We start from the raw sequence: 20,565 nt of genomic DNA, 5'->3' as shown, positions 1-20,565 counted from the left end.
AAAGAAATCAGTTGTAGCCTGTCTGAATGATTACCGTCCCGTTGCCCTGACCCCCATAGTGATGAAATGTTTTGAACGGCTTGTCAAGCCTCATATCACAGCCAGCCTCCCCTCATCGCTGGATCCTCTACAGTTTGCTTATCGTCCAAATCGCTCTACGGAGGACGCAATATCCACCACACTGCACACAGTTCTCTCTCACTTGGACAACAAAGACACTTATGCCAGAATCCTGTACATTCATTTCAGTTCAGCGTTCAATGCCATCATCCCGCAGAGACTAGTGGAGACACTGTCGCTGCTTGGCCTTAGCACTGCCATGTGTCGCTGGATTCTGGATTTCTTGACAGAGAGACCACAGTCAGTCCGTGTTGGCAGGAACATCTCTGACTCCATCACACTGAGCACTGGATCCCCACAAGGCTGTGTGCTTAGTCCATTGCTGTTTACACTGCTAACACATGACTGTGCAGCCAGATTCAAGGAGAACCTGATCATTAAATTTGCAGATGATACCACAGTGGTGGGGCTCATCAGCAAAAATGATGAAACAATGTACAGGGAGGAGGTCAAACACCTAGAGAGCTGGTGCAGGGATAACAACTTGATGCTTAATGTCACCAAAACCAAGGAGATATCGTCGATTTCAGACGGTCTCAGCCTGAGCACACACCCCTCAGCATCAGCGGCTCCACAGTGGAGAGTGTGGAAAATATCAAGTTCCTTGGGGTGCAGATCTTGGACAATCTCACCTGGTCCAGGAACACCACTGGGATTGTGAAACGGGCCCAGCAGAGATTGCACTTTCTGAGGAAGCTTAAGCAAGCATCACTCCCCACTAACATCTTAACTACATTCTACAGAGGCGTGGTTGAGAGTGTGCTGACCTTTTGCATCACTACCTGGTACTCCAGCTGCAGTGCTGTCGACAAAAAAGCCTTGCAGAGGGTGGTTAGGGGAGCAGAGAAGGTTATTGGGGTCTCCCTACCTTCTGTCCAAGACCTCTTTCAGAGTCGATGCCTCCAGAAGACACGATACATCATTAAGGATCCCTCACACCCTCTCCATGAACTGTTTGCTCTTCTGCCATCAGACAAACGTTACAGGAGCATCAAAACTAAAACCACAAGGCTACTGAACAGCTTCCTCCCACAGGCAGTCAGACTGCTAAATAGCTGCTCTACCTGACTCTGCTTTGGACACTTTTAACTTGCATTGGACACTTACAACTTGATTTTAACTGACATGTGGCTGTTGTGCTTTACTATTTATTGTTATGTTTATTCTTTAGTGTTGTGTTTGTTATGTTATGATTGCACTGCTCCTGAGAAACGCTGTCTCATTCTGCCCTGCAGAGCTGATCTACGGTTTCAATGACAATAAAGCTTTTTTGAATGTTACCTAGGTCTTTTTAGGTACAGGGACAATGCTGGCTGTTTTGAAGCAGAGGGGCACACAATGCTGGGAGAAGGAGAGATTAAAAATGTCCGTAAACACATCTGTCTGTTGTGCTGCGCACATGTTGAGTACTCTCCGAGGGATGCCGTCCGGTCACGCAGCTTTGTGACTGTCCACTCGTCGGTAAAACTCGCGTATTTCAGCCTCAGAGATGAGGCTGAAATACGCAGCTGAGATGTATCAGTTGTTTAAACCCTTGTTTTAAAAAGGCGATTTGTGCCGCCGTCTCGCAAGCACTTGTTGAACTGAAGTTGGTTCAGCAAAGTTGGTTTTAAAAATTAACAGGAGTGTGAAGACATTTTGTGTTAGTATTGACAATCACGATACAGCGGGAGCTCGTCTCACTGTAGGAACCACGGAGTAGATGTGGTAGCACATGTATCTCTCCAAAGTACATTCGAACTGTGACTCACTTGGACTTAACTCAGACTGTAAATTTCTGGAAAAAATGGATTGTTTACTTTGGAGCGTCAGCCCCTGAGTGGCGGCCTCATGAAATTTGTACAAAGGAGATGGATTCTGGATCCTAATTTTAGATAAGCGCATGCATGCGAAGAAAATAGAAATATATGTACATTGTGTAGGCAGAAGAGATTAGTGTAGCCATTTAATAACGAATTTAATTGGTTCGGTAAAACATTGTGGGCCGAAGGATATATTCCTCCGGGTATTTTTCTACATTCAATAAGCTTAACCCAACGAATCTTACAAATTTATAGCAAAGAATGCACACTGAATATTAAAAAGTAACTTATTCATTCTTAAGTCTTTCCGGAAGGGCTTTTTCCCATGACATGTCTCTTTGTGTTCTGTTCTCGTTTAAAGAGTATAACGTAACATTTGGGAGCAAAAATACAGAACAGCAACGCATAGCTGGACGCTAAAATGGCAAACACTTCCACCGCCACCGTGTACTTCCCAGGAGAACTCACGTAGGCTGGGATGAAGGTAATCCAAACGGCACAAAAGATAAGCATGCTAAATGTGATGTGTTTGGCTTCGTTGAAGTTGTCAGGAAGTTGCCGGGCTAGAAAGGCGACCACAAAACACACACAGGACAGAAATCCAATATAACTCAGCACGCAATGAAAGGCAAGTTCAGACCCAAGGTTGCATTCAAAAATTATTATCTCGGTAAAATGTTCCGTGCTCTTCCGAGGGTATGGCGGCGATGTGGCGAGCCAGACAGTGCATATTAAGCTCTGTAGAGAAGTAAGGCTTAGGACGGTCAGTCGCTGCTGGGTTGGGCCGAACCACTTCATTATGTTACTGTTGGGCAGAGTCGCTTTGAACGCCAAGACAACAACTATCGTTTTACCCAAAACGCAAGACACACAGAGAACAAATATAATACCGAACGACGTGTGGCGAAGTGTGCAAGACCATGTTGACGGTTCTCCAATGAATGTTACTGAACAGAGAAAGCAAAGCATTAAAGCAACGAGAAGAAGGAAACTTAGTTCTGAGTTGTTAGCTTTAACAATCGGCGTCTCTCTGTGAGTATAGAACGTTACAAATACCAGCAATGTCATACAGAATCCAACCAATGCCAGCGTCACCAGGATAATGCCCATGACTTCATTGAATGATAGAAATTCGATTTCTTTTGGTAAGCACTCAACCCGTTTCTCATTGGACTTGTACTCTGCTGGGCATTTAAAGCAACCGGTTGAATCTAAAATGTAACAGATTACTATTAGGGAGGGAGTGAGACAAGCTTATATTTCAAAAAATAATTCTGCACCGGCATTTAATTATTGGAATGTCACAGAGATATCTCACCGGTGTTGTTGCTAATTTCTCCTTGCGGACATTGTACACAATCATAGCAACATTTAGGTTGCCCTTTTCTGGGAGCCTTCCGTGTTCCGGGAGCACAGCTTTCAGAGCAAACGGCCTTTGGAACCTATGGAGAGATTAAATACAGGATCTGCCCATTATATGTAGAAATGGGACGAAATGGTTCAATCACCACATATATGAATTCTTTCCACAACCCATAGACTCACTTTCCAGGACTCAAGATCTGTCATGTTCTCAGGGCCACTACAGAATGCTGGAGGAACTCAGCAGGTTAATAGTGGAGGAAAGGAAGCTCCGTTCTTTGAAAAAGCATACTTCACATGTCCCTGAAAGGAAAACCTCATCCTGGGAACAGATGCGGCGCAGAGGACTTATATGAGAAAATGGAACAGCATTTTTACAAGAGACGGTGAATTATTGTTGAGATAACTGTGGGAGTCAGTAAGTTTATAAAAGCTCACGGACGGCAGCTTGTCTCTAAAGATAGAGGCAAAGAGATTGAGAAAGGGCTGGGAGGAGTCAGAAGTGGATCAAGTGAATTAAAGAGCAAGGTGGCAGTTGGAGGCAAAGTTGGTGGTAGCTCAGCTTGGGCGCATGAAGCAGCAATAATGTAGTCAGTTATATTTACTTAGTTATTATTAGTATCCTTTTTTCTTTTTGTATGTTCTCAACTTGTTTTTTTTTGGTACGTTGTCTGTTTTATGTGCAATTCTTGCAAGAACATAAATTTCGGGGTAGTATTTTGTGACACATACGCACTTTATCATAAATGTACTTCGAACTTTGAAAGGTTGGGAGATTCAAGGCGATTCAAGGCAAATCTATTGTGCCAATCACTTGGTTTCACAGCAGAAATTGGCAATGAATTCCACAGATTCACCACCTACTGTCTTTACGCATTTCTACTGATCTGTATTCTCAAGGGTCGCCCTTCTCATCTGCTGTGCTTTCTGGTCCTAGACTCCCCACACCCTCCCCATCCCTCCGCCTCAGCTATAGGAACATCCTCTGCACATCCATTCCATCTAGGACTTTAATTATTCGATAGGTTTCGATGAGATTCCACCCTCCCATTATTCTAAATTGCAGCGACCACAGGCCCACAGCGTTTGTGCATTTGATTTCTGAATTTTCACCCCGTTTAGAATGCTGTCTATGCCTTTAGTCTTTCTTCAAATGTGCCGCATAATACACTTCCATACATTGCATTACGTTCCATCTGCCAAATAATTGCCCACACCCCCAATCTGTCTATATTCTTCTGCGAACTCCCTTCTTCGTCAGCACTATCTGATCCTCCAAGTATCTTTGTCGGCAAACTTGGCCACAAAAAAACATTAATTCACTCCCCCAAATCCTCTCTTTGCCCTATTCTTTTCTCCTATACCGATTTTGCAAATTAAAAAGAACTTTCCTTTTCTCTCTAACTCCAGCGGAGAGAGGGTGGAGGTAGAGAAACTGAATTCCAATACCGTATGCAGGAGAACAAAGGTAAATGTTTAGCAATTACAGACTGGAGCAGGGTGAGGAGATGAATGAACTTGATTGTTCAAACTTTAAATACACTACGAAATAGGAACAAGAGTTGGCCAGTCAGTTCCTCAAGCCTACCCCAACTCTTATTATTGTCATAGATGATGTACCATATATATCTTCTCGTCTGTGGAAGTTCCCATAGGCCCTACCTGTCTGGCCTTTTGAAAACAAAATATTCACTCTTCCACCAAAGATCCAGCTCCCTCGGCCCTCTGAGGCAGAGAATTCCAGAGCTTCACTACTTTCTGTGACAAGAAATTCCTGACCAACTCGGTTTTATTTGATTGCCCGCTGAAGTTGCAGCTAATCTCACAGGCTGCTTCATTAGGTAAACCCGTACATCTGTTCATTAATGCAAATATGTAATCAGCCAATCATATGGCATCAACTTAACGCATAAAATTCATGTAGGCATGAATAATATTGTTGTTCAACCCAAAAATAAGAATGGGGAAGAACTGTGATCTAAGTTTCATTGACCGCGGAATAATTGTTGGTGCCAGACGGAGTGGATTCTGTATCTCTGAAACTGCTGAAGTCCCCGGATTTTCATGAAGATCAGACTCTACAGTTTACAGATAATGGCAAGAAAATTCGGGGAAAAATCCATTCTGCGGTACATTTGTGAGCCAAAGATGTCATGTTAATAAAGGAGGTCGAAGAAGGATAGCCAGACTGGTTCAAGCTGGCAGGAACTCGACAGTAACGCAAACAACGCGCATTACGACAGCTGTGTGCAGACGACAACCCTGAACGCAGAAAAAATATATACGTTGAATGGGATTAGCAACAAACATACACTGAGTGTAAATCTGCCACCAGTAGAAATATCTCAGTGCTGTTATCACCCCTTAGTATCTTAGGTCTTTTAATAAAATCTGTTCTCACTATTTTTCGATTTTTACCAAATAACCTACTAACCGTTACGTCTTTGGACTGTACAGGAAACTGGAGTACCCAGGGAAGCCCAAGCAATTTTTGAGGAGGAAGTACAAACTCCTGACAGACGGCGCCGTAATTGCACGTTGATCTCCATAACATCTCGAGTTGTAATAGCGTCGTGCTAACCGATACACTACCGTGGCACCCACTCATACTTTTTCTCAGCATGAAACAATATAGAGATCTGCCTTTAGACAGATTACTGTTATCACCCCAGATATTAACCTGAGGGAGGGGAAGGAACGTTGCTGCCAACACACCTGTAGCTCTAATTTGTCCCTTATTATTGCCTGAAGAAAGAAATGTAAAACAATTGGCTTTAACATTTTGAATTTCGTATATTCGTGATTACACACTGTTTTAAATCTAAACTCCCGTTTGAGTGATCAACGCAACCGAATAATCATCTGTAACATCCAGGGTCTTTATACACATCTCTTACCTTGCGTTGTCCTCCCGTCCATATGATTGACTCTTCAGATAATATAAATTGCTTTCCTTCGGGCGCCGTTCCATCGTACTGTCCCACAGTTACAGTAACAGCGCCGGTGTCTGTTGGCTGCCAGTTTACGATGTCATATATCGGGACCGGATCACCGTTGCTATCGAAATAGACCCTTTCTCCAATCCTTGTCGTGAAGTTTACTGTTTTCATGTAATGTAGAAGCTAAATCAGAAATTCATAATGCGGTGAGAAGTAATGTCTAGTCTCCGGGTTCAAAATGAACAAGACATCTCTCAAAAAAAATTCATAGAATGTTAAGAAAGAAAGAAAGAAAGGAAGAACTACTGGAAGGACTTGGCAGGAAATGGACAGTAGATGTTTCTTGTCGAGATTTTTCATCTGGATTGAAAGATAGAGGAGCGAGACAAGAGCCAGCAGCGGATAATTGGATCCAGGTAGGGGATGACTGGAAATTGAGTAGGGAAGGGAAGGAATTTCCTAATTTTTCCAAGCCGCTATATAAACGCAGGATATGTTTCACAAACATGTTCAGGCATCAATTAAGGGCTGGCATTTGAATGTACCATTAGCCTAATTTATTAACCGTCCATACCGGGGTAGGTGATAAATGGGTAAATTTGTTTATTGTTGGTTTTTACGTTTACTACGGAAGTACACTGAAAACTTCGCTTTGCAAGCTATTCAAAGAGATCGTTACACTACAGAAGTTCATTGAAGGGGATACAGTAACAGAATGCAGAACAAAAAGTTGCAGTTGCAGAGCACCTGCAGTGGAGGTTGATTTTATTTCATTTAGACGTACGACACGGAACTGGCTGTTCCGGCCGAACGAGTCGCACCGCCACCCTATTTAACACTAGAACACAGAACATAGAACAGTACAGCACATTACAGGCCCCTCAGCCCACCCTGTTGTGCCGACACTCAAACCCTGCCTCCCATATGACACCCAACTTAAATTCCTCCATATACCTGTCTAATAGACTGTTAAACTTCACTAGTGTATCTGCCTCCACCACTGACTCAGGCAGTGCATTCTACGCACCAACCACTCTCTGAGTAAAACACCTTCCTCTAATATCCCCCTTGAACTTCCTACCCCTTACCTTAAAGCCATGTCCTCTTGTATTGAGCAGTGGTGCCCTGGGAAAGAGGCGCTGGCTATCCACTCCATCTATTCCTCTTAATGTCTTGTACACCTCTATCATGTCTCCTCTCACCCTCCTTCTCTCCAAAGAGTAAAGCCCTAGCTCCCTTAATCTCTGATCATAATGTATACTCTATAAACCAGGCAGCATCCTGGTAAATCTTCTCTGTACCCTTTCCAATGCTTCCACATCCTTCCTATAGTGAGGCGACCAGAACTGGATACAGTACTCCAAGTGTGGCCTAACCAGAGTTTTATAGACCTGCATCATTACATCGCGACTCTTAAAAACTCAATCCCTCGACCTATCAAGGCTAACACCCCATAAGCTTTCTGAACTACCCTATCTACCTGTGAGGCAACTTTCAGTGATCTGAGGACATGTACCGCCAGATCCCTCTACTTCTCCTAAGTACGGGACAATTTACATTGACCGATTAACTCCCTAAGCGGGACGTCTTTGGACCGTGAAAGGGAACCGGAAAACCGGGAGAAACCCTGCGCATTCATGGGAGAACGTAAAAACTCCTTACAGATGGCGCCGGAATTGAACTCTGAACTCCGAGTCTCGAGCTGCAATAGCGTCACACTGACCACCGCCCCTCCGTGATGCGTACGAGGGGACTGTTCAATAGTCTTATTAGTGCTTACCTGCCACGGTTGGAAATTTGAAATATTAGCACAACTCTGATTGGGAAATGGTCCAGTCCCATCTTGACAGCTGAGCATAGCATGGATAGCGTGGGCGATAGCGTAGGTCGCTTTATATACGTTGTAGGTCATTCTGTACTCAGACACGTCACTGAATTCGTTGTGCACAGTAAGTAGAGTTTCATTCCCTGTGCATTCTCGAAGCCCCGAATCTGGTTTAGAGTCGACTGTGTTACTTTCTGTACTCGTTAACTTGCAGCTGAAAGTTTTTTCCCAAAACTCCTGCACTAAAGGGTTTCCAGGATAGAGAGACGGGTGAGTGTGCATGAGGAATTCTTTCAACCCTGGCAAGCGCACTTTTCGGATCGCGATTCCAATTGTACCGACAACAAATAGTCTACTCTCCATTGGGGGTAGAAACGGTGTGGTGATCCAAGCCTCGCTTCCTATCCATTGTATACCGGTGACATTCTGCTGTACAACTTCTTGTAGTAAAATGCTCATGTTCACTTGCGATAGGAAAGCTAATATTACCTTTGTTGAAGATTTCTTAATGATGTCTATAGTTTGAAGTAATTTCTCCCTAGGGTACGTTATGTGAACAGCCTCAGAGAAAGCAATGCAAATTCCCATCTGTTCCATCGCTTCATTGAAAGCTTGCATCCCAAAATTACCATAGTCATCGTCGCTTCTAATTGTTCCGATCCAGGTCCATCCGAAATGCTTAATGAGCTGAGCCAACGCCCTCACCTGAAAGTAATCGCTGGGGATCGTTCTGAAGAACGAGGGATATTCACGTCTGTTGCTCAGACAGGCACATGTGGCGAGATAACTAACCTAGAGGGAGAGAAATTTATAATTGATATATTACAATTGTTCATTTAATATCTATATTGTAACTTTATTGCCCAACGAGCTAGAACATCTACCGCACAGGATTGAAACGAATGGCGCTGGATAAGTGGAAAGCAGAAGGGTCAGTGTTCCGGGTCTGTAACTCTTCGTCAAAAATTATGAAAGAACAATGAGGACTGACATGCTTTTGAGGGGGGACAAGGCGGCAGGAACATATGGAAATCCCGCGGGAGGAGACCGGGTGTGGGGCGGGCATTGACTGTTGTTCTCTTTGCACTGACGCAGCCTGACTTCTTGAGACTTTCTGGATATTTCCGTATATTTTATTTTCCAGAATATACAGTTTTTCTTTGGGTTTTCATATAATGTAAAATTCTATTGGTCTGTTCTCTCGCTGTGGTGACAACCCTCCGCCCCGGTCAGCGAGAGAGAGAGAGAGAGAGAGAGAGATTGTATCATGTCCAATTGCTCGGTAATCAATAACACATTTTTGTTGGAGTGCAAATCATGATCTCTCTTTGTAGGTTTTCTTTATGCTTGCTGGTGCGTGGCTTGTGCTGAAATGCGTTGGGGAGGGGAGAGGGGCTTGATGCTTGGAAGGGGAAGAGGGAACTTTGGGATTCTGACGTTTTACTGAAATTCATTCTATGGGTTATTTTTTTCTGTTTTCCTGGATGACTCCAAAGAGCAAGAATTTCAGGTTGTACGCTGTATTCATTCTCTGATAGTAAATGGAACAAGTGACACCCTTGAAACTATTACAATGAAAAAAAAACAGCATTAGAAGAATCTTAAATCAAGTGTGACATCGAACGACAGACATCAGACGCCGATTGCTCTGTTCTGCATTCTACCTGACCGGGGATCACAAGACCATGAATGTCGTAGACAGAATGGAAAGCACGCAGTCCTTTTTCCCAGGGAAGGACTGGGAAAGGAGTGGTGCGTGTTTTGAATGAGCTGCCAGAAACAGTGAGTATGGACGAGGTATGCCGAAGGGTCAGTTTCTATGGTTAATATCCTCCTCGTAATTAGCGACATTGTCACCACAATACTCTTTACAAGTTGGCAATAGTTGTATCAAGCAGAGATGGATCATTGTAATAATGATCGGTCTAATTGTTGAAATAAACGTTTAAACTAGACGTAGATAAAACGCCATGTATCAATTTGCCGATGACACAACTCTTGCTGGCAGTATCTCAGATAGTGATAAGGAGTGAGACGGTTTGGTTGGTTGACTGGCGTCGCAATAAGAACATTGCACTTAGTGTCATTAAGACCAAGGGTCTAGTTGTAGGCTTGAGCAGAGGCAAGTCCAGGGAACACCCACCAGTCCTCATCGAAGGATCGGCAGTGGAATGTGTTGTTGCAGAAGTATTTATGATCAAAGGAGTCAGTTGTCATCCACTCTACGGCTATGTGTTGCATCCATGATCGGCCGGAGAAGACTAGTGAATCAAAGTAAAACTCAGTCTCAAGCAGATTTCTGCAGATTTATCATGTGTAGCATTCTAACTGATTGCATCGCCGTCCAGTATGGAGAAACCACAACATGGGGTTGGAAAAAGCTGCAGAATAGCCAGCTTCATCATGGAATCTAGTCTTCCCAGTTTCAAGGAGATGTTCAGTCGACGAAACAAAAAGGCAGCGTTCATCATTAGGAGCCCCGATCACCCAGCACATGCCCCTGTTCCATTACTAACGTCAGAGAGGAAGTACAGGAGCCCGAAGCTGCAAAGTCGTCGTTTTAGAAACAGCTGCTTCCCCATCGGAATCAGATTATTGAAAGGATAATTAACCAACCCATGAATACTACCCACTGCTTTAACTGTTGTTGCTATCTATTTGAACTATATATTATCGTGATTCATAGTTTCTTTTATATGTTGCAAAGTACTGCTGCCGCAAAATAATACACCTGTCAGCGATATTAATAGTGATTCTGATTCTCGTTCTCATTCTGATTTTTACAATGTATGTCAATGATTTGGACTATGGGACTAATGGATTTGTGGCTAAATTTGCTGATGATACAAAGGTAGTTAGTTGGACGAACGGGTAGTGTTGAGGAAACAGAGACTCTGCAGAGAAAATTGGATAGTTTAGGAGAATGGGCAAATAAGTAGCAAATAAAATACAATATTGGAAAGTGTGTGGTATGCACTTTGGTGGAAGAAATCAACGGGCAGACTATTATTTAGTTGAGGATAGAGTTCAAAATTCAGAGATGCAAAGGGACTTGGGAGTCCTTGTGCAGGATACCCTAAAAGTTAAACTCCATGTTGAGTCGGTGGTGAAGAAGGCAAATGCAATGTTGGTATTCATTTCTAGAGGTATAGAATATAAGAGTAGGGATATGATGTTGAGGCTCTATAAGGCGCTCATGAGACCAGACTTAAAGTATTTTGTGCAGTTTTTGACTCCTTATTTTCGAAAAGATATACTGACAATGGAGAGGGTTCAGAGAAGATTCAAGAGAATGATTCCAGGAATGAAAGGGTTACTATGAAGAACGTCTGGCGGCTTTTGGGCTGTATTCCCTGGAAGACAGGAGAATGAGGGGGTTTCTCATAGCAACATTCTGAGTGTTAAAAGGCCTGAACCGATTTATATGGCAAGGTTATTTCTCATAGTTGGGGAGTCCAGGACAAGAGGGCACGACTTTAGCATTGAAGGACGTTCATTTAGTACAGAGATGCGGCGAAATTACTTTAGTGAGAGGTTGGTATATTTGTGGAATTAGTTGCCACTTGCAGCTGTGGAGGCCAAGTTATTGGGTGCATTTAAGGCAGAGATAGATAAGTGCCAGGGCATCAAAGGGTTTCGGGAGAAGGCAGAGAAGTGGGGATGACTGTAAAAATAGGATCTGCCCATGACTGAATGGCGGAGCAGACTCGATGGGCCGAACGGCTTACGTCTGCTCCTATATCTTATGCTCTTCTGGCCTTATGGTCTTATGGTCAAATAACATGAGCAGTCAGCATACCTGAATAAAAAATAACGATGTAAATTATATCTCCTGTCAGTCATGCGCAAATGCACCAATATACTATTTGTTTGAGTGAATATTTCTGAAAATAGGATCATGTTTACGAAACATATTCACAGATTTACGCATCAGCTAGGTAATTGTTGTTCATCGCCAGACTTACCACAGGGATTTTAAAAGGACCAATTAATGATGCGATCCCTAAAGTCATTGACGATCTAGAATCCCCGACGATAGCGGGAACCACGGGAGCTCTTTTGCATTCGGAACTTGTTGCATCTGGCCTGTTTAAAAACTCAAAGGCTGCTTTTAACGATATATCAGGCATGCCGCAAGAATCGTAAATCCAGTAACCCAGCGTAACGTTTGGAAGAAGTTCTGTGTTCTTGTTAATCTCTTCTATTGTAAAGATCATCGTTATTGCGAAACGGAAAAGTCTGACCAGGAAGCTGCAGAAAAAGGAAGTGAGTATTACTGAAGAGGGTCTGAACATTGCTTGTTTCACGAAATATGACAATTGTAAAACGGCACACATACAGTACCTTGAAAAAGTATTAAGCCCCCCCAACTATGTACACTGGTTACTGTCTTATTTCCTAAGTTTGATATATATTAAAGTAGGATTTTGATTTAACCCGCAAATCATTGAGCGGCATGTAAAATCAAAAGAAAAAATAAAAACCGTCAACCGTTCACTAAAAATGAAAAACTAAAATTAGGAGGCAGGCAAAATATTCATCCCCTTTGTAATTACTATCGTAACGTTCCTCTGGTGCAAGATACGCAATACCTTATCAACTTACCCATTTTTTTCAATCAAGAAAATATGATGATCACCTGAATAAATACACATTCTCTCTCGCTCTGAAATCCAGAAGTAAGGTATATTTTCAACGGACGAAACGGAAATAAAGGCAAAGGAGCATTCAAATCAAATCAGGGAAATTATAATAGAGAAGCATCAATCTCGGAATGGGCACAGGATCATATCAAAGGCACTAAAAATACCCCAGAGATCAATGCAGTCCATCGTAAGAAAGTGGAACAACTGTGAAAGCACAACCATTCTTTATAGGTCACGGCGCAGGAGAATAATGGTACTTGTAAGAGAGGCTACTCTGACGTCAAGAATCACTCTGAGCGAGCTGCAGAAGTCAATGGCTGCAACTGAAGATGATATTCATGGCTCCACCATCTCGAAGGACTTTCACAAAGTGGTGTTTATGGAGGAGTGGGAAGGAAGAAGCTCACCAAAAAACATACCCCTGCCCGTACAGATATTGCAAAGTATTACTTTGAAGCGACGGTAAGAATCTGGAAGGTCTTTTGGTCCGAATGTGAAAGGTCAAAATGGAAGTACGTTGGCCTCAACTTCAATCGCTACGTGTGGCGTAAATCAGATACCGCACATCAGCCAAAAAAAAAACGCCATTCCTACTGTAAATTATGGTGCAAGTGGCATCATGCTTTTAGTAGCAGGCACTGGACATCTGGTCAGGAATTTTGGGAATATGAATGCTGCTAAATGCATAGAGATCCATAGAACCATAGAAACTACAGCACAGAAACAGGGCCTTTGGCCCTTCTTGGCTGTGCCGAACCATTTTCTGCCTAGTCTCACTGACCTGCACACGGACCATATCCCTCCATGCACCTTTCATCCATTTATCTGTCCAATTTATTCTTAAATGTTAAAAAAGAACCCGCATTTACCACCTCGTCTGGCAGCTCATTCCATACTCCCACCACTCTCTGTGTGAAGAAGCCCCCGCTAATCTTCCCTTTAAACCTTTCCTCCTTCACCCTTAACCCATGTCCTCTGGTTTTTTTCTCCCCTTGCCTCAGTGGAAAAAGCCTTGATAAATCGTGGATAAAACCTGCTAATCTCTGCAACAAGGCTCAAAGTGGGCAGGAGTTCGTCTTTCAGCAGGACAGTGACACAAGACCCATTGCCAAAGCAACCATGAAGCGGCTTAAAATGAAGAAAATTGATTTTCTTCAGTGACAGAGTCAGGATCCGGCGGTCCAATCAGCGGGGGAGCTGCTCACAGCGAGGAGGCTTCTCGCAGGTCGGAGGCGCCCGTTATAGGGAGAGGTTCGCGAGCCTTCGGTGTCATTCCGGCAGCCAATAGACAGCGAGAGCAGCGCACATTGAGGAGCTTTCTCACAGATTGACGGCGCTCGTTTGCATGTGATTCGAAAATGGAGGAGGGGCAGGTAGTGTTGAGGAATCAGCAAAGCTGCAGAAGGACTTAGATTAGGAGGATGGGCAAGAAAGTAACAAATGAATTACAATATTGGAAAAAGTATGGTTATGCTCTTTGGTAGAAGAAATAAGTGCGCATCTATTTTCCAAATGGGGAGAAAATCCAAAAATCTGAGATGCAATATAATTTGAGTGACTTTGTGCAGAACACGCTAAAGGTTAACTTGCAGATTGTGACGGTGCGGCGGAAGGCAATGTTACCATTCAGTTCAATCGGTTGCGAAGACAAGAGCAGCGGCGTAATTCCGAGGCCTTATAAGGCATTGGTAAGGCCTCACATTGAGTATTGTGAACACCTTTGAGCTCCTCATCCAACAAAAGAAGTGCTAACATTGGAGAGTGTTCAGAGGACGTTCACGAAGATGGTTCCTGTAATGAAATGGTTATATGAGGTACGTTTCATCGTCTGAATGCGTACTCGCTGAAAATTAGAAAGATGGGCGGGAATGTGACTGAAACCTTTCGAATTTTGAAAGGCTTATACAGAGTAGACGTGCAAAGGATGTTTCCCTATGTGGGGAGTCTGGGACGAGTGCGCACAAGCTCAGGATAGAAGGGCGTCCATTTAAAACGGAAGTGGAGAAATTTATTTAACCGGAGGGTAGTGAATTTCTGGAATTTCTTACCAGGGGCAGCTGTAAAGGCCATGTCGTTGTGTGCATTTAAGTCAGAGATTGATATGTCCTTGATTGGTTATAACATCAAAGCTTATAGGGAGAACGTCACCTCAGAGTAGGACGGAAGAGGGGCGAAGAGGAAGAATAAATGGTGGAGTTGACTCGATGGGTCAAATGGCCTGATTATGCTCCTTTGTCTTATGGACAGGGTCTTATGGTGTTACATCTCTGGCAAGACTTCAAGTTTGCTGTCCACCGTCGCTCCTCAAGCGTGAGGAATTTTGGCAAACAGGAATTGGAAACACTTGCCCCATCACGTTGTGCAAAGCATATACAGGCATATCCAAAAATATTTCTGCCTGTATTAGCTGCGAGAGGTAGTTTTGCTATGTACTGATCGGAAGGGGATGAATACTTTTGAAGAGTGGAAATTTCAGTTTATGCATTTTTCTTTTATTATGCTTTCTAATTTTTCTGTTTTTTGGGGGGATCCACAGTGAAGACAGAGCATGTTTTAGCAAATATTATTTATCAGTTAATTTCATTAAAAACCCCTGGTTGTAATACACATTTGTGTGACCAAAGGGTTGGGGCTGAATTCTGTTCAAAGATACTGCATAAAGCAAAACCAAACAGCGTTACTATCAATATATACATACGAGTAACGGCAGATACTAGAATACGGAGTAACAAATAATCTGCTGGAGGAACTCAGCACCTGTGAGAGAAAAGGAATTGTGGACGTTCAGTGTGGAGATCCAATGTCAGGAACCGGTGCAGGGTTTGGACTCGATAATTCCTCTCCTCACACGGATCCAGAGACCCTCCAGCCTATTGTTTGTTGCTTAAAATTAAATTATCTCGATATTTAGGAAGAATAGTATTTCAATCATGTACTGACGGAAATAAATCGATTCTCCCTGCCCTTATCTTGAATGAAAAAAAAGTTGCTTGCAATATATTTTACCGAGATTAACGCTGCTCTTAAATAAATACAACTTTTCAAATTATTTGAAACAACAATAAAATGGCCAAGAGTTGTAACTGATAGCGCAGGATTTCAGAATTTATTGAAAGAGATATTGAGTTTATATCGCAGATTGAATATTACTGGCTATATCTAAGTAGAATGGCACTGTCTTATCTCAGTCCCCTTTGTTCGGAGCTGCCGTCAGGAAGAAATGTACAGGAGCGTTATGTCCCACACCTCGTTGCTCGTGCACAGTCCCGAACCAGCGGGAACCAGCAGCATCACCTCAACACTGGACTGATTTCACAGCCTATGGACTTACTCTCAGTGACTCAATTACTCCTGCATCCAATATTATTCATTTCCTTATTTACTAATTATTATTAATGCACTTTATTATCTCTCACTTCAAGCTGGTAAAACCTGAAGAACAAGCATAGCCTAGCACGCTCATTTCTCAATTGCTAGAAATTTTCGGACCTGTCCTCCACAGCTGCAGTGACAAAGATTTCCATAGATTCACCTCCCGTCCCTAACTCCGGCTCAAGAAATTGTTCCTCACCTTCATTCTCAATGGATGCCGCTCTACACTGTGGCCGTGCCATCTAGTCTTAGACTTCCCCACTATAACAAACATCCTCTCCACATCCACGCTATATTTTTTTTTTCAACGATTGATAGGTTTCAATTAGATCCTTCCTCATTCTTCTGCATTCCGGTGAATATAGGCCCAGAGCCTTTAAATCTCCACAAACGAAAAGTCTCTCATTCCCGGAATTACTGACGTGATCCTCCATTGGGCTTCCTGACCAATGACTCTGCCTTTAGAGAATCCTGCAAAAGCACCCGAGTCCCTATGGAGCTCGGAGTTCTTGAATTTTCTCATTTTTTTGAAAGTAGACTACGTCTTTATTTCCTCTACCAGAGTGCATGAACATACTTCTCTGTACACTGTATTCCATCTACCACTTTGTCCATTCTCCTAATGTCTATCATTCATTCTGCAGCCCCCCTGCTTCTATGGCACTGAAAGCCGCTGCACCTATCTTCGTTGTGTCTGTAAACTTGTCCAAACAGCCATCATTTCTGTCATGCCAATCATTAGTCATAGTCATAGTCATAGTCATACCTTATTGATCCCGGGGGAAATTGGTTTTCGTTACAGTTGCACCATAAATAATAATAATATAATAATAAGAAGAAGAAGAAAAAGAAGAACAACGACATAGAATATGTTAATTAATAATAATTAACATAGAATTTTAAAAAGAAGCAATCCCAACATTGACGCCTACGCAACACCACCGGAAGTCTATCAGAAAACTGTTCATTTATCCCACCATTTAACTCCTGGCAATCGGCCAATGTTCTATCCATGGTGGAATCTTTCTTGTAGTATCATGGGCCCTTTTCTTGCTCATCAACCTCATGTGCGGCAACTTGCCAAATGTCCTTTGGAAATCGAAGTACACCACATTCTCTGATTCATCTTCGTCTATTCAACTAGTTATTTCTTCAAATAATTCTATCAGATTAGTCAGGCAAGAATTCCACTTTAAAAAAACATGCTGACGTTAGCTTGTTTAATCACGTGCCTCCAATATCCCGAAAGCTAAACAATCCACTCCATCGTCTTCCTCTAAACTACCTTCCCGTTCACTTATCTTCATATCGTCTGAAAAGTTTGCAATGAAGCCGTCATTGACAAATAAGGTTAAAAGGAACGGTCCCAATACAGACCACTGTGGAATACCAGTAATCATCTACAGACAACCTGAAAAGGCTCCTTTGTTTCCACTCTTTGCCACCAGCCATGCTAGAAATTTTCCTGTAATACTATGGGCATGAGGCTTGTTAAGCAGCTTTATGTGTGGCACCTTGTCAAAGGCCTTCTGAAAATCCAGGTACACAGCATCAACTGATTCTCATTTGTCTATTCTGTTCGTTGTTTCTTAAAATAATTCCGTCAGATTCGTCAGGGAAGCATTCCTCTTGTAGAAAACATTCTGACAAAAGCCTATTTTGTCATGTGGCTCCAAGTACGCCAAAACCACATCATTAGCGATCGACCCCAACAACATTCCAAGCACTGAGGTCAGACTAACTGGCCTATAGTATCCTTTCTTCACCACTTACTCATTTCGACGAGCCAAATGACATAACCCTGCGCCTATGCCTTTTGGTCTTATGGTCTTCTTAAAGAGTGGAGTGCCTTTGCCATTTTCCAGTCTTCCGGAACATGCCAGAGCACATTGATAGAGAATTAACGGTAGGGACCATAACAGTCAGTGAAAATGGATCCAGGTAAGACCATTGCAACTGTGCATACCGGTACGTTCCCAATGCAGACATGCGCATTTATACTTCTCCATTGCAAACCTGAATTTTTTTTCGTTGCACCCATGAATAAATTTACGCTTTCATTGCATCAATACAATTTGTTAATTAGTAGGATGCAACAGTTATCATCCCAAAATTAAAAAAAACTCATCCAAATCGAACAATCCATCAACACAAAATTAGAAAGCCTTTAGCAAGATAATTATGAACTTTTACTGACAGTGTACATTTTACCGACTTAGGCTGCTTTCTGAAAGATATGTCTTGGTCTTCCACGTCGCCGTGGATACTGAAAACTCCGCCGAGCACAATATCAGCTTCCTTAGAAAACCCGAGCAAACCGAAATCGCCCATGCGCTTGCAATTTGGTTCCTCCGTCAATCCGGCGGTAATAAGGCCAGACAGTAACAGCAGGCAGCAATGTAGACAACGCATTGTCACCAAGAGGGACTACTCTCATTCTAACGCCCTACTCCGTTCCTCGTGTTTATATTCTGATAGTTCTTGACAAAGTAAACATTCAAAGGCGCCGAGTGGCTGTTTCTCCAGGGTCTAAGGCATAACTTCCAAGGAAGAAACTAATGTCACAGTCACGAATAAAACATGAATCCCCAGTGTTTTCTAAATCACCGGCTTCCGTAACAATGCGCAGCACCCTGGAACTAATCAAACTGTCTTCCCCAGTGTAATCTGAAACGCCTCAAGGCATGCACGCTTCTTGGAGCGTCTGAACGAACTAATTAATTCATTTACTAAAGCAATATTTTACATTAATCTGGATCGGAGAGTGGAATTTGCTTTTCGCTTAGTGAATCGCGAATGAAACAATATCTGTTAGGTGCGGAGCAAAGCACCATATGGTCAAATCAGCACCAGTTAGTGCAAGGTTGGGCTAAAGAAAGGGAAAACGAAAATGTTTGTCCGAAGGGCAAATTTCTATCCAGTTTCACTCTCGTCCTGTGTTGGGCACGTGACCAAGTGGTTAAGGCGTTCGTCTAGTGATCTGAAGGCTGCTGGTTCGAGCCTCAACCGTTGCGGCGTGTTTGTGACCTTGAGCAAGCCACTTAATCACACATTGCTCTACTGTCTGTACAAGGAGTGACGCCCCACACAGGCTTCCAATCTGCACCTTGTAAGGCATGAAAATGCCCGACGCAGTTCTCTCATGGTCTGAGTCGACGTTCCCTCCCCTTCTCTCTCGTTCGCCGATATTGGTCAGTCCTTCTCGTCTAAAACTTGGTTAATGGTGAGCTGGGGGCATTTAAAGAGACTTGACGGGCAATCTTTTCAGACACAGGGTTTTGGGGATATGAACATGCGGTCGGCGGGTACAATTATAAAACTTAAAATACTTTCTGATCGATTCTTGGGTGGGAAAGTTTAAAAGGATATGGACCAGACACAGGCAAACAGGACACGCGCAAATACGTAACTTGGTTGGCATGGTGAGTTTGGGCTGAAGGGGCCTCTTTTCATGCTATACACTGCATGATTCTATTGAAAAAAAATTGAAATCACCCTTAAGCTTTGTGGAAGCTGTTAAGCTACAGTTAGAATACTGAATGTATTTCTCATCGGTATATTATTGAACGTATTTGGAGTCTGCAAAAACGGTGCAGAGAGGGTTTGCATGGATAATTTCAGGAATACAAGCTATAGAGATCAAAACAGTTGCAAATTAGAAATTTGGACAGGTACATGGCAGAGGTATGGAGGGTTATGTTTTGGGTGCAACGTAATAGAATTAGGCAGCATAATAGTTTTTTCACAGACGAGATATGCCCAATGGCTTGTTTCTGTGTGTTCTTTTCCAAGGACTTTTGGCTAAATCCTCACCCATGCCTCTGTAATTTCCTTGACTCCACTGTAATAGAGATGCATTTGATTTTAGCTTCTCCTCTCACATTTCAGGGTGAATTTTATCATATTTTGGTGTCTCTCCTAAGGGTTCTTTTTCCTTCAGCTCTTTAATCAATTCCAGTTCATAGCACAACACCCAGTCCCTAGTAGCTCAAGAGTTTTAGAGGCCTCAACCACGAGATGTTATAAAACACACAAACAAGAAAACAAATAAATAAATATGTAAGGGATTTTTTCTTTTATGTTACTGATAAGGCTAATAAAAACGGCTTCTTTGTTATGTCAGAATACAATGGTTTATTTGTTAAGTTAACTGCTCAGAAAGTGCTTCTCTCTCTCAGCTTGTTTGGGTTATATTACTGATAAGAGCATTGTATTCATTTGCTAACCAATTGAGATAGATGTTATTCTTTCTTTTGTGTCTGTAAGCGATTGTTTTTCGCTGGCATTGTGGCAGAGGCACGAGGGGGACAGGGAGAACATAGAACATAGAACATAGAATAGTACAGCACAGTACAGACCCTTCGGCCCACAATGTTGTGCCGACCCTCAAACCCTGCCTCCCATATAAGCCCCCACCTTAGATTCCTCCATATACCTGTCTAGTAGTCTCTTAAACTTCACTATTGTATTTGCCTCCACCACTGACTCAGGCAGTGCAT

General features: G+C 42.8%; 1 protein-coding gene across 1 annotated transcript; it reads right to left on the bottom strand.

Moving 5' to 3' along the window:
- Positions 1-2,219: 2,219 nt before the first annotated feature.
- LOC140195847 (extracellular calcium-sensing receptor-like) lies at positions 2,220-18,361 on the bottom strand. The gene is made up of 6 exons (XM_072254486.1): positions 18,264-18,361; positions 12,014-12,299; positions 8,004-8,840; positions 6,182-6,406; positions 3,241-3,364; positions 2,220-3,133 (listed from the first exon to the last, which is right to left on the bottom strand). Exons 2-6 carry the CDS (start codon positions 12,263-12,265, stop codon positions 2,220-2,222), a joined length of 2,352 nt encoding a protein of 783 aa, XP_072110587.1. The 5' UTR covers positions 12,266-12,299; positions 18,264-18,361.
- Positions 18,362-20,565: the final 2,204 nt, after the last annotated feature.

The sequence above is a fragment of the Mobula birostris genome, chromosome 4, assembly GCF_030028105.1.
Source record: "Mobula birostris isolate sMobBir1 chromosome 4, sMobBir1.hap1, whole genome shotgun sequence".
Taxonomy (NCBI): domain Eukaryota; kingdom Metazoa; phylum Chordata; class Chondrichthyes; order Myliobatiformes; family Myliobatidae; genus Mobula; species Mobula birostris.
The sequence above is the reverse complement of the archived record's forward strand: the minus strand, read 5'-3'. Positions and strand labels throughout refer to the sequence as shown.